The 14,474-nt window shown below is 48.8% G+C and overlaps 1 protein-coding gene across 3 annotated transcripts in view; it reads left to right on the plus strand.

The window, feature by feature from the left end:
• The window catches only part of WDR90 (WD repeat domain 90), a 206,217-nt gene that overhangs the window by 152,355 nt on the left and 39,388 nt on the right, over positions 1 to 14,474 (plus strand). For all 3 annotated transcript variants that reach the window (XM_029576135.1, XM_029576134.1, XM_029576136.1), the window contains one exon: positions 4,417 to 4,585. In XM_029576135.1, coding sequence (XP_029431995.1) covers positions 4,417 to 4,585 — 169 coding nt within the window. The remainder of the gene's footprint in view (positions 1 to 4,416; positions 4,586 to 14,474) is intronic.

Genomic DNA, 14,474 nt, shown 5'->3' on the forward strand with positions numbered 1-14,474 from the left:
TTCATATTCCCATCCATTTGGAATACCAACATTTTCTCCGTTTTGCGGTATTTGGGCGCCATTATCAGTTTTGGGCGCTGCCTTTTGGTCTAGCCACTGTCCCCAGAACATTTTCCAAGGTTATGGTGGTGGTAGCGGCGACGTTGAGAAGAGATGGGATCCTGGTGCACCCATACTTGGACGACTGGCTGACTCAACATTATTATATATATTATATATATTATTATATATACTGATATACTGATATTATTATTATATATACTGATATTATTATATATTATTATATATACTGATTTATTTTTTATGTAAACTATTCATTGTTTTAGATTTTTATTTTTATTATATATTTTTGTAATTTTGAGCTTTTATAATTTGATAATCTTTATGTTCTTTTAAATTTAAATCTTTATTTACATTTGTTTTTTATTTAGTTATGTAAACCGTTTTGATTAAACACTGTTTGTAAAGACGGTATACAAACACTTTTAAATAAAAAATAAATAAAATAAGTCTCAGAAAAAGAGCCACTTGGTGACCCACAAGGTGATCTCCTTTTTTGCAGGAGCTCGGTTGGGTGGTGATCCTGGCCAAGAGCAGTCTTCAGCCATCTCAGTCGTTGGAGTATCTGGGTGTTTGGTTCAGTACGAGGCAGGACAAAGTTTTCCTGCCAGAATTTCAGATTCAGAAATTGATGTCACGGGTTCATCAGTTGGTAGACACTATATGCCCGACAGTGTGGTTCTATCTGCAGGTGATCAGTTTGATGGTGGCAACCCTGGAAGTGGTGCCATGAGCGAGGGTGCATATGCTCACTGCTGTCTCCTTGGAAACTGCAGCCTCAGGACTATTTGGTTCGGCTCAACTTGCCGATGGAAATCTGCTGTCGCATCCATTGGTGGTTACAAGAGGCTCATCTGATAAAGGAAGTTTCCTTGTCCTCCCCAAACTGGTTGGTATTCACGACAGATGCGAGCCTCCAGGGTTGGGGAACTCACTGTCAGGAGCTGAAGGCCTCGGGGCATTGAAATGCCGAAGAGTTTCTCTGAAATATCAATCGCCTGGAAACCCGGGCAATCTGGTTGGCATGCTTGTAGTTCACAAAACCAAAAACAATTGTTACACTGGTAATTAATTCATATGAATTAATCTCGCCAAATATATGTAGGCCCCTCACTCTAAGGGTCTGTCACAGTCATACAGACTCCTAATTAGGTATAGGGCCACCTTGCTTTAATTGTAAACTATTTAAATTTTTGAACTTTTTTGCAGTTTTTTCTTTTTTTAAAATGTCAAGCAAAATGATCACTACTGGGCATTAAATCACCGCTGTTCATAGCACAAAAGTATCAAAAGATACGAGAGGAACCGCAATACTCATCTGTTGCCAAATTTTGGCTGGTCTCCCTCTCCCCGAAAGGGGAGAGGGAGACCCGAAAGGGTAGACCCGAAAGGGTAGAGGTTTATGCTTGTAGTTCAGCCACAGGCTGCAGGGTCAAGCGGTCCACGTGGTGTCCGACAACACAACAACAGTGACCTACATCAATCACCAGGAAGGAACCAAGAGCCAGCAATTGTCGCAGGAAATAGACCAACTTATGGAATGGGTGGAAGAATATCTACAGATGATCTTGGCCTCTCACATTTCAGGAAAAGACAACATAAGAGCAGACTTTCTTAGCAGGGAGAGTCTGGACCCAGGAGAATGGGTGTTGTCAGCAGAGGCATTTCATCTGATAGTGGAATGCTGGGGCCTTCCTGCTGGTGAATTCTCGCAATGCGAATTTTCCTCGATTCTTCAGTCACAGGAGAGATCCGTGGTCCCTGGGTGTAGATGCTCTCATACAGGTCTGGCTAGAAGACAAGTTGCTTTATGCCTTTTCTCTGTGGGCAAGATAATCCACAAGATAATCCACAAGATCAAAGGCAACAGGGGCAGGTACTCCTGGTGGAACTGGACTGGCCCCGCTGTCCTTGGTATGCAAATCTGTGAAGACCCGCCGCCCCCCCCCCCCACACACACACACATTCATCTTCTGCTGCACATGGATCTGTTGCAGCAGGGATCGGTTCTTCACGAGGATCCAACTTTGTTCTATCTTACAATTTGGCCCTTGAGAGGGCTTGCCTATTGAAGCATGAATATTCTTCTGCAGTGATTGCCACCTTACTCCAAGCTCGAAAGTTCTCCACTTCCTTAGCCTATGTGCGGGTTTGGAATGTGTTTTGAAGCCTGGTGCGAGGAACGCAGTATTCTTCCTCGTTCAGTTAAGATCCCGCTCATTCTGAACTTTTTGCAGGATGGATTGAATAAAGGCTTGGCCTTTAATTCCTTGAAGGTACAGGTTGCTGCTTTTGCCTGTTTCAAAGGCCTGGTGAATGGTGATTCCTTATCTCATCCTGATGTGGCCTGTTTTTTGAAGGGAGTGAAACATCCTCAGCTTCCCTTGAGGTTACCGTTTCCATTGTGGAGTCTTAATTTGGTGCTGGATTTTTAACGGGCCCTACATTCTGACTGCTGTGTAGCCTTTCCTTGTGGTAATTGACCTTGAATACAGTGTTCCTGGTGGCTAAATGTTCTGCGCATCGAATTTCTGAGCTGCAGGTCTTGTCTTGCCAGGAGCCGTTCCTTCAGGTGATTCCAGGGGCGTTACAGCTGCGTACTGTTCCATCCTCCCTTTCACTGCCCCCCTGTCCACCCGAGCCACCAGATCCACCAACAAAGGCACCCGACATGTCCAATCCTTGAAATTGGCTCATCTCTCCTCCACCTGCGACCGTGCCATATCTATTGCCGGTCCGGCTCTCTGGAACTCCCTACCTGTCCACATGCGACTTGAACCTTGTGCAGTTAAATTCAAAAAGAAACTAAAACTCTCCTGTTCAACCATTCCTACACAGAATAATTCCTTCCACTCCCCCCTCGTAGTCTCCCCATTCAGGTGACTCCCTCTCCTTATATTAAGGAGACATTCATTGTAAATTGTAAATTGTTTTGGTTATGATTTTCTTGTTTTCCCTGTCCTTCCTACTGCCTCTATGTTCTACCCTCTCCCAGTTACATCCCCCTTGTTGAAATGTATTTTCCAATCTTTCAGTTGTTATGTGAACCGGTATGATGTCCCCACTAATACCGGTATATAAAAGTTTCTAAATAAATAAATCCTTCTTGCCTACAGTGGTCTCAGCATTTCATTTGAATCAGTCCATGATACTCCTTCCTTGCGGAGGAGTATCACCTTCTGTGTCCCTTGTTTATCAAGAGACTTGTGCGGTATCTGGAGGTTTTTGAACCTTTCCGAAAAACAGATTACTTGTTTGTCCTTCATGGTGGAAAGAAGCAGGGCAAACCAGCTTCGCAGGCTACAATACCTCGCTGGATTAAGGAGGTAGTTACGGCCGCATTTGTAGAGGCTGAAAAGTCGTTGCCTATTCAGGTTAGGGCTCATTCCATTAGGATTCAGGGAGTGTCATGGGTGGAGGTTAGAATGTTGTCTCCCATTGATATCTGCTGAACTGCGACATGGTCCTCTTTACATACTTCTTCCAGGTTTTATTGTCTGGGAGGATGCAGTCTTTGCATGTGCGGTTGTTGACTGGACTACAGGCAGCCTCCCATTTTGTTCAAGAGTAGCTTTGGTACATCCCACTGGTCCTGAGTCCATTTGTCTACACGCTAGGAAATGGAGAAATTAGTTACCTGATGATTTTGTTTTCCTTAGTGTAGAGAGATGGACTCTGCTGCCGAATGCGTGTGTTGATAGACCTCCTGTGGGGCTCCGGATCCCAAGGGATTACTGGTAAGAGTCCATCTAGTCCCTAGATTGGAGTACCTACGTTCTTACTTGAGTTCAGTGTTTCTTGTTGGTTGAGTACAGTTATAGTTGCCTGTTTTTATTCATGTTTTTTGCTAGTCTGTCCATAGTTGCTTTTGAAGAGAATACTGGCAGGCTGGGGTCACTGCAGGAGTATATATCTATCTATCTATCTATCTATCTATCTATCTATATATATATATATATATATATATATATATATATATATATATATATATATAACCCACTGGTCCTGAGTCCATCTGTCTACAATAAGGAAAACAAAACTATCAGGGAAGTAATTTCTCCACTGCCTGTCACAGAGCCTGAGGGACGCTAGTGATGAGAGGACAGGAGACAGACTGCATCTGTCCCAGGCAGGGCATGAATTTTGCTGCAGATGAGAACAGGAGCCAGACTGCAGCTCTCCCAGGGTCTGAAAGACTTTGGTGCTGAAGACTAGATTATTTCTCCCAGGGCCTGATGGAAGCTTTTACTGAGAGGTCAGAAGCCTCCGAACCATGAAATGAAGTAAAACAATTTGGGTGTGTTAGACATTGCATGTCCTTGAATCTTTCCCTTGTTGTATGATTTCCCATGTCAGATTCACAGTGCCTCTATCCCAGATGAAGTTGGCACAGCAGAACTTACATCACTTAGCTACAACAGCAACTCTCTCCTATACTGTGGGACCAACACAGGGCGCATCTGTGTCTGGGACACAAAGACCAGCCGTTGCTTCATGACTTGGGAGGCTGACAAGGGTGAGATTGGTGAGTACCAGCTCTGAAACCACACAACAGGATGTCTTAAAAGCAGGCATAAGATTCTTTGTGTTTTATAGACTGCATGAGTGCTCAACGGAGTGCCCAGTGGAGATAACAACAGTATCTGAATTCAAGAAAGTATGGGACAAGCACAGGAGATCTCTGAGGAAGTAGTAGGGATTTTAGCTTGGGCAAACTGGATAGACTGTGTGGTCTTTTTATGCCATCATGCTTCTATGTTTCAACAAGAAAACACATTCATGATGGAGTCAGATCCAGAAATACAGGAGCAAGTGGGTCTAGGTTCAGTCCTTAGTTGGGGTCTGGGGTTAGTCCTCAGCTCTTATAGCCCAGATATGGTAGTAAGTGCCACTTTGTTTAGACCTAAGATGGTCTAACCTGAGAGATAGGTTTCATTGCCTTTCTGTTATAACCTAGGCCAACTTTTGAGGCAGTTTGTATGTAGTCCCCCTATATACAAGGTCTTAAGGAGCCATCAGCCATTCCTGTTCGTACTCCAGCTCAGTCCAGACAAGTGGGTTTTGCATCCATCCCAGCAGATGGAGGCAGAGAACAAAAACTTGGAGGCACTGCTACATATCTATCCTGGTGCTGACTCCCAGCCCCGATAACGTCAGCAGTCTGGCCCTGCTCACCTCAGACTGCCCTCCCGGCAGCACAATGCGATCAGCCGCCGGAGCCCTGCTTCAGCCTGAACTGAAACTCATTCCTCTTGTTTTCTTTTTTAAAGAGACAGACACTAAAGGGAATAAAACAAAATACTTCCCTGCTTCTGGCTGGAAGGGGCTGATCACTAGGGTAGGCAAGGACCCAGAGTGGGTGAGGGAGCCAGGACCCCTGGCTGTCACTTTCTCTGCAAACAAGGACAAGGGCCGAGCTAGGACAGGGGTAACCAACACCCCCCCCCCCCTCGCTCGCCCTGCTCTACCCGAAAGATGGCCCACAAAGGAATCTAACACCTCGGGGAGCCGTCCTCTGGGAATCTTGTGACCTTGGGCAACAAGACCTTAGGTACAAAATTAGATTGTAAGTCCTGTGGGGATAGAGAAATACCTATAGTACCTGAATGTAATCCGCTTTGATGTACACTTTGAAAAGCAGAATCCTACCTAATAAACGAAGGATGACCGACGTGCCGCAAATGCGCAGTAGAGACCAGCTCTACCGCGCATGTGCGGGCGAGCACGTCGGTCTGAGCCAGAAAAAAAAGAAAAAAAATGGCGGCGTCCAGCGGCGGCGGTGGCGTTGAGTGGCGGCGGCGGCGGCCGGTGGTAGCGGCGGCGTCGGGTGGCGGCGGCGGCGTTGAGTGGCAGCAGCGGCGGCGGCGTCCGGTGGTAGCGGCGGCGGGTGGCAGCGGCGGCGGCAACGAGGGAGGAGAGAGGGATGGAGAGGGGAGGAGAGGGAGGGAGTGGGACTGAGTGAGAGGGAGGGAGTGGGACTGAGTGAGAGGGAGGGAGTGGGAGTGAGAGGGAGGGAGGGAGTGGGACTGAGTGAGGGGGGAGAGGGGGGAGGGAGGGAGTGGGACAGAGAGAGGGAGGGAGGGAGTGGGACAGAGGGGGAGGGAGTGGGACGGAGGGGGGGAGGGAGTGGGGACGGAGGGGGGGAGGGAGTGGGACGGAGGGGGGGAGGGAGTGGGACGGAGGGGGGGAGGGGGGAGGGAGTGGGACTGAGAGGGGGAGGGAGTGGGACTAGGGAGAGTGAGAGGGCGGGGGCGAGAGTGGGACTGAGAGGGCGGTGGCGGGGGAGGGGTGGGACTGAGGAGAGTGAGAAGGGAGGGGGGAGTGGGACAGAGGAGGGGGAGGGGCGTGGGACGAGGGGGAGGGGGAGGGGAGTGGGGGACTGAGGGGTGTAGGGGGAGGGAGTGGTAGAGGGAGATGTTGAGTAGGGAGGGGGAGGGAGAGGGAGTGGGACGAGGGGACGGGGATGAGGGAGGGGGACTGAGAGGGGGACTGAGGGAGAGTATGAGGGGAGGGGGGAGGGGAGGGGCACTGAGGGAGAGTGAGAGTGAGTGGGACTGAGGGAGGAGTGAGAGGGGGGGAGGGAGAGGGAGGGGGGAGAGAGTGGGACTGAGAAGAGTGAGAGGGAGGGAGAGAGGAGGGAGGGAGTGAGACCTGAGTGGGTGGGAGGGAGGTAGGGGGGTGGTGAAAGAGGGGGAGGTGAGAGGACAGAGGGCATGTAGCCCGTTTTAACGGGCTCCTTAACGCTTGTATAAAAAATAACTCTTCCTTCTCTCTGAACTTCCTTCTTCATATCTCTAAGACTGCAGGTTTACACCTCTACCATCTGCTGGAGGCAGAGAAATACTGAGGGACTGCAGATGGCACTCTCGGATATGTAGCACTGCCCAAAGTTTTTGTTCTCTTCGTGATCCACAGGATCAGAGGATTGAAGTTCCCCTAAAGCACATGTTTACTTCCATGACAGGACCTGGAACCAGCCAGTCAAGAATCTTGGGGAGTCTAGATCTCAAAGACTTCCGGAGGACAAGCCACATTTTCTCCCGGTGTAATAATTTTATTTTATTTATTTAGTGCTTTTTTATACCGGCATTCATGATAGATATCATATCATGTCGGTTTACAAATAACAAGGGTCGAAACCTAACTAACTATTAACATGGTATAGAGAAGACATAAGTTACAATGAACAAGGGTGCCGTAACTGGGAAGAGGAAGATATAGCGGACAGTAACTGGATAACTGTATCAAATATTTACAAACTGTTGAGTAATCGATCGTAGTAGCTGAGGGGGCTCTGAGGTTTAAGGAAAGGCCTGTTTCAATAACCACGTCTTGAGCCTTTTTCTGAAAGTCAGCAGGCAAGGTTCTTGTCTGAGCTCTGGTGGGATGGAGTTCCAGATGGTTGGTCCCGCTGTGGAAAAGGCCCGTTCTCTGGTGGTTAGATGGTGGGTGGATTTTGTTGGGGTATGCAGGGATCCTCGGTAAGCTTCTCTGATCGGTCTGGAGGAAGTGTGAAGTCTGATTGGGAATTGAAGATCCAAAGGGGCTTGGTTGTGAATGGTTTTATGGATGATGGTGAGGGACTTGTGTAAAATTCTGAAGCTGATTGGTAGCCAGTGCAAATTTCTGAGGATGGGTGTGATGTGGTCTCTTCTGCAGGTGTTTGTTAGGATTCTGGCTGCCGCGTTTTGAAGCATCTGCAACGGTTTGGTAGAGGAAAATGTCATAATGCCTCTGTATCGCTCCATGGTGAGACCGCACCTTGAATACTGTGTACAATTCTGGTCGCCGCATCTCAAAAAGATATAATTGCGATTGAGAAGGTACAGAGAAGGGCTACCAAAATGATAAGGGGAATGGAACAACTCCCCTATGAGGAAAGACTAAAAGAGGTTAGGACTTTTCAGCTTGGAGAAGAGACGACTGAGGGGGGATATGATAGAGGTGTTTAAAATCATAAGAGGTCTAGAACGGGTAGATGTGAATCGGTTATTTACTCTTTCGGATAGTAGAAAGACTAGGGGCACTCCATGAAGTTAGCATGGGGCACATTTAAAACTAATCGGAGAAAGTTCTTTTTTACTCAACGCACAATTAAACTCTGGAATTTGTTGCCAGAGAATGTGGTTCGTGCAGTTAGTATAGCTGTGTTTAAAAAAGGATTGGATAAGTTCTTGGAGGAGAAGTCCATTACCTGCTATTAAGTTCACTTAGAGAATAGCCACTGCCATTAGCAATGGTTACATGGAATAGACTTAGTTTTTGGGTACTTGCCAGGTTCTTATGGCCTGGATTGGCCACTGTTGGAAACAGTTGGCCAATCCAGGCCAACAGGAAGTCCATTACCTGCTTAATAGCAGGTAATGGACTTCTCCTCCAAGAACTTATCCAATCCTTTTTTAAACACAGCTATACTAACTGCACGAACCACATTCTCTGGCAACAAATTCCAGAGTTTAATTGTGCGTTGAGTAAAAAAGAACTTTCTCCGATTAGTTTTAAATGTGCCCCATGGGTGTTGGAAACAGGATGCTGGGCTTGATGGACCCTTGGTCTGACCCAGTATGGCATTTTCTTATGTTCTTATGAGGCTGGGAGACCTAGCAAGATAGAGTTGCAGTAGTCAATTTTGGAGAATAAAACTGCCTGGAGCACAGATCTGAAATCATGGAAGTGCAGCAATGGTTTGATTCTTTTTAGTACCTGCAGTTTGTATCATGATCAAAGCCAGCTTCCAGACTCTAGACACTATAGGCTGGGAAGGCAGTTCCTTTCTTATTCCTTTGAGGGAATCTCAGGATTCTAAAGTAAAGGGACAGTCCTCTCACAGTTTCAAAAAGGTGAGGCTGGAGCCAGCCTCCTCCACTGTAACCACTCTGTCTTCTCAGTGAAGCTTGGTGAGTCCATTCTGTGGTCTTGTCTGTGGACAGTTGCTTATAGCAGTTTTACCAGGAATGGACCTGAATAACTTCAGGTCAGTGAGGTGATTTGATGTGATTCGTCTTGGTTACCCTTTTTTGCCAAAAGTTGTTTCTGCCTTCCATGTGAATCAGACAGATGAATTGCCAGGATTCCTGAATTGCTCTGGAGATTCTTTGAAGAACAGAGATCTCCATCTTCTGGATGTGCATCGCACTCTTGCACTATTTGAAGGTCATTAACTCCTTTCGGCGATCAGACCATCTCTTTGTATCATTCAGTGGAGCAAAAAAAGGAGAGAGAGCTTCTAAAGCTTCTTTGACCCATTGATTGAAGGAGGCGATCTGTTCGGCCTATATTCGTAAGGGTCGTGCCATTCCGACGGGTTTTAAGGCGTCTCCCCAAGAAATCTGTATGGCCACGGTGTGGTCCTCGCTTCATACTTTCACCAAGCATTAGGATTCGACTTTCGGTGAAAGTGTCGAGAGTGGGTCTTTCGGGTTCCCACCCGGGGTAGGGTTGCTTTGGTACATCCCACTGGTCTGGACTAATCAGGGTATGTTCAGGAAAGGAAAATTGGTTCTTACCTGCTAATTTTCGTTCCTGTAATACCACAGATCAGGATCCAAAAAACAAGAAAGTAGGCGATCTAAAAAAGCTGTGAGGAAAAACAAAGAAGATAGATGCCAAAAGTCTTTTTCCAATATTTATTGTGGTGGAGACGTATTTAAAAACAGCATTGCTCCTACCATGTGACAGAGGCCAGCCAATGACGCCGATAGCCTGTCACATGGAAAGGGCAAAGGGCCATCAGCGCCATTTTGATTACTGGCAGCCGACGGCCCGAGAGCGGGAGATCGCTCCAGGGACCCCTGCTGGACCACCAGGGAATTTCGGCAAGTTTTGGGGGGGGTCAGGAGGGTGGGGTGCAATGAAGTAAATTTGAAGGTTGGGGGGGGTTTGTGGTTTTTTTTTTTTTTGAAGGGTTGGGACGGGTATCATTTCGGGGGGGGGGGGGGGGGGCAGCCAAAATAAAATCGGCCCGGTCAGCCATATGATAGTACCGTGTTTCCCTGAAAATAAGTCCTAACCATTTTTTCGGAGCTAAAAAAAAATATAAGACCTGTCTTATTGGAGAAACACTGTACACAAAACAAATTTATGGTGTAATTTAATTCCAAATTACTCTTTGAAACTGTTAAAAACCTAATCAAGGACCTACCATCCTCAACATCAAATAACTATGAATTTTCACAGAACTCCTGCAATGATAATGCCACTGCTCTGTTAAATAAAATCATGCATTAAAAACACAATTCTCCATCTGCTTGCAAACAAGAATCTGAAGAAGAACCAGGGCAAGCAAAATGCAATATATTCAACCCTGTATTTAAACTCAAAATAAACCAAATCATTACAAAACTCAAGCCTGCAAATACCCTGAAATCAGATCACAGCGTAATCACCCCAACAATCACAACCATAATAAACCACTCACTAGCAAAAGGATGGGTCCCTGCCAGGGCTAAACAAGCTGTGATTAAACCAATCATAAAAAATAAAACAGACAGAATTCATGATTGGGACAATTATTGACCAATGTCCAACCTGCCTTTCATTACTAAAAGCCTAGAAAAAGTAGTGTTATCACAGTTGGAGAACTACCTAGAAGACAATAATATACTATATCCAAACCAATTTGGATTCAGAAAAAAATCACTCAACAGAAACCCTACTCATTTCCTTAACCTTGATAACAATGAATCTTATATCTTGGCACTAATTTATCTTACAGCAGCCTTTGACACAGTTGACCATTCCCTACTATGCCATCAACTGAGAAAAATAGGAATGGATGGAAATGTCAACAAATGGTTGACATTCCAAGACAAATTGGGCAATCACATTTCTGACACCTTCCTAATCAACAGTGGTATCCCACAGGGCTCGGCTACTCTATTCAAAATGTATCTGCTACCTCTATGTATGCTATTAGCAAATCTAGGAATCATCTTCTTCCTTTATGCAGAGGACATTCAATTCTACATCCCCTTCGACAAAACACTTGAAAAAACAGCAACAACTCTGTCAACATACATGAAGGCATAACATAAACTCTCATTCCCTGTACGTACCAGGACCAGTCCAGACCATGGGTTGAGCCTCCTTTCCAGCCCCCCCCCCCCCCCCCCCGGGAAATCCAGGGCTCGTTTTTTCTTCGGCTTTGTCCTCCTCCGGCACAAATCTTCCTTGGTTAGTTTGCAGGAGGAGGAGGAGGGTCCCCGTCTCCCCCCCCCCCCCCCCCCCCCCCCCCCCCCCCGAAAAAAAATATTTTCCAAGCCCCACGCCGCTACCTGCTGGCCTGGCCGCGATGCCTCTGGGGGCTGTTAGGGTGCGGGTGGTCCCAGGGGTGGCCTCCTATCCCTGACCCCCGGGTGGCCCCAGTCAGTCCGGATCCCGATCCCACTTCAGATCTAGCAAGCACCCTCCCGCCCCTGGAAGGGGCCGATCCCAGGGTTCTCCACATGCTGCAGTGGGAGGAGTTGGAGCCCCTCATCCCCTTTGTCCTCCAGGAATTGGGGCTGGAGGGGCCCCCTGCGGATACCCTTACGGCCTCCCTGCCTAAGAATATGGACCCGGTCCTGGCGGGACTCAGGTCTCCAGCAACCGTTTTCCCGTTTCATCCTATGCACAAGTTGTTGCTCTTGTGGGAATGGGAGGCCCCCGAAGCGGGACTCCGGGTGGGGCGGGCTATGGTTTAGATCTACCCCGTCACGGAGGAATGTTTAGATATGTTGAAGAATTCCCACTGTGGACTCCTAGCTCTCTGCGGTCACCAAACACACCACTCTCCGGTGGTGGGATCGATGGCTCTGAAGGACGAACAGGACCACAAGCTCGAGGCCCATATGGAACGTATTTTTGAAGTCGTCACGACTTCAAAAATACGTTCCATATGGCCTCGAGCCAATACGTTCCATAGGGCCTCGAGCTGGGGGTCCGGGCGACTATCTGCAACAGTCTCATGCTATGGGCAGGTCTCAGGCGGGTTCAACAATTACTCGGTACCCAGGACCTCCCATCTGCAGAGGCGGAGCAGGCTGAACGTCTGGAAACCGTCATCACAGATGGGGCTGATGCGCTCTACGACTTCCTGCGTGTCCAGGCGAAGGCGATGGCCTCGGCGGTATCCACCCGTTGGCTCCTCTGGCTGCGCAATTGGTCAGCCGACCCGTCCTCCAAGGCCCGGCTGGGCACGTTGCCTTTCAAAGATGTTGCTTTTTGGAGTGGACCTTGAGAAGCTTCTTGACTTCTTAGGGGAAAAACAAGGTTCATAAGCTCCCGGAGGACTGGCCAAAGCACTCTCGTTCCTTTCCCCCTCTCAGCCTCGCCTCCGGGGACAGAGGAGGTTTCCGCCCCACGGACAAGGTGGCTTCTCTTGGGGTTATGCTTCTCGGCCTCAATCTTGGTCTTCGCCCTATCGAGGGCGTCGTTCCTTTTCGTGAGGGACAGTCCCAGCGTCCCTCCTCCAACACTGCTACACAATGCAGTTCAGTCGGCCCATCCCTCGGTTCCTTTTCTGGGCAGTCGTCTCTTCCTGTCTTTCAAGGAATGGGTCAAGATCACGTCGGACCAGTTGGTCCTCGACATTGTCCAAGACTGTTATGCCTTCGACCTTGTTCGCGACCTACCGGATCTCTTCGTTTTTTCCCCCAGGCGGTCGTCTCAAGCGGGAAGCAGTAGAGCAAACCCTCATCAGGCTACTGGACCTGGGCACAGTGGTCCTGGTTCTGAAAGCGGAGCTCTGCGCAGGCCAGTATTCTATTTACTTCATGGTCCCCATTGGCCCATTTTCGACCCCAAGAGGGTCAACCGGGCCCTCCAGGGCCCACATTTTCGCATGGAAACTTTGCGAGCGGTCATCATGGCAGTTCGCCCTGGAGAGTTCCTCGCCTCGCTCAATTTGACAGAGGCGTACTTCCAAATTCCGATTCACCACGCCTACCAGAAGCATCTCAGTTTCGTGCCCTATCTTTCAGCCTCGCAATCGCACCACGTACCTTCACCAAGGTCGTGGTGGTGGTGGCGGCCCTTCGCCGGGAAGGTGTCCTAGTTCATCCCTATCTGTGACTGGCTTGTCGGGCCAAGTCGGATGCTCTTTGCAGACAGGCGGTGGATCGGGTATTAGCTCTCCTTGCGTCTCTCGGTTGGATAGTAAATTTCTCCAAGAGCAGGCTTCAGCCTTCCCAAGTGCTAGAGTTCCTGGGAGCCCACTTCGATTCTCGCGTAGAAAAAGTTTTTTTCTGCCTCGTGCGCAGGCCCTCAAGTTGATCGACCAGGTTCGGAATCTGCTCTCGCTCCCTCTTCCACCGGCCTGGGATTACCTACAGGTCTTAGGGTCCATGGCTTCCCCATCGACCTAGTTCCCTGGGTCTTTGCTCATATGTGACCGTTACAGAAAGCTTTGCTATCCCGTTGACAGCCGGTGTCAGAACAGTTTCACATAGTCCTCCCTCTTTTGGACTCTACCGTCGCCACCTTACAGTGGTGATTTTCGTGTTCTCATCTTTTCAGGGGAATGCCACTTCACTTTCCACAGAGGATGATAGTAACCACGGACGCCAGCCTCTCGGGCTGGGGTGCAGTCTGCCTGTCTCAGTCCACTCAGTGGATCTGGTCGCCAATTCAGACGCGCTGGCACATCAATCGCCTGGAGGCCCAGGCGGTGCGTTTGGCTCTGCAGGAGTTTCTGCACCTGATATGCGACAAAGCATCAGGGGAGCACCCGCAGCCGCTTGGTGGCCCTAGAAGCCAGTCAGCTCTTTGTCTTGGCAGAACGACATTTGGAGTGCCTGGCGGCCTCCCACATCGTGGACAAGGAGAATGTTCAGGCCGACTTTCTCAGTCGTCAAGCACTCGATCCAGGGAGTGGGAACTCCCGGACGTAGCCATGGATCTGACTGTCGACAGGTGGGGTCCCCCCCACCTGGACTTCATGGCAACCTTATGCAATGCCAAGGCCACTCGGTTCTTCAACCGCTGGAGGGAGCATGGTTCGAAGGGCGTGGATGCACTGGCTCTCCCTTGGCCCACGGAGATCCTTCTGTACTTGTTCCCTCCGTGGCCTCTGGTGGGAAAAGTTCTCAGTTGAATAGAACTCCACCAATGGACGGCCTCTTCCGCTGGGCCATCTTCTTCGTCTACTTCAGCAGGGGCCCGTATTTTTCAACCGGGCCGATCGCCTTTGTCTAGCATCCTGGCTTTTGAACGGCGTCGCCTGAGGCGTAAGGGCTATAGGGAGGAGGTTATCTCCACCCTGCTGCGAGCCCGGAAGCGGTCGACTTCTCTAGCTTATGTGCGCGTTTGGAAGGTCTTTGAGACTGTTTGTGAAGAGTCTGGTGTCTCAGCGCGCTCCACGCTGATCTTGTTGGTTCTTTTCTGCAGAAGGGTCTCTCCAAGGGTCTTTCCTTCAGTTCCTTGCGCGTGCAAGTTTC

The sequence above is a fragment of the Rhinatrema bivittatum genome, chromosome 14, assembly GCF_901001135.1.
Source record: "Rhinatrema bivittatum chromosome 14, aRhiBiv1.1, whole genome shotgun sequence".
NCBI classification, from domain to species: Eukaryota; Metazoa; Chordata; class Amphibia; order Gymnophiona; family Rhinatrematidae; genus Rhinatrema; species Rhinatrema bivittatum.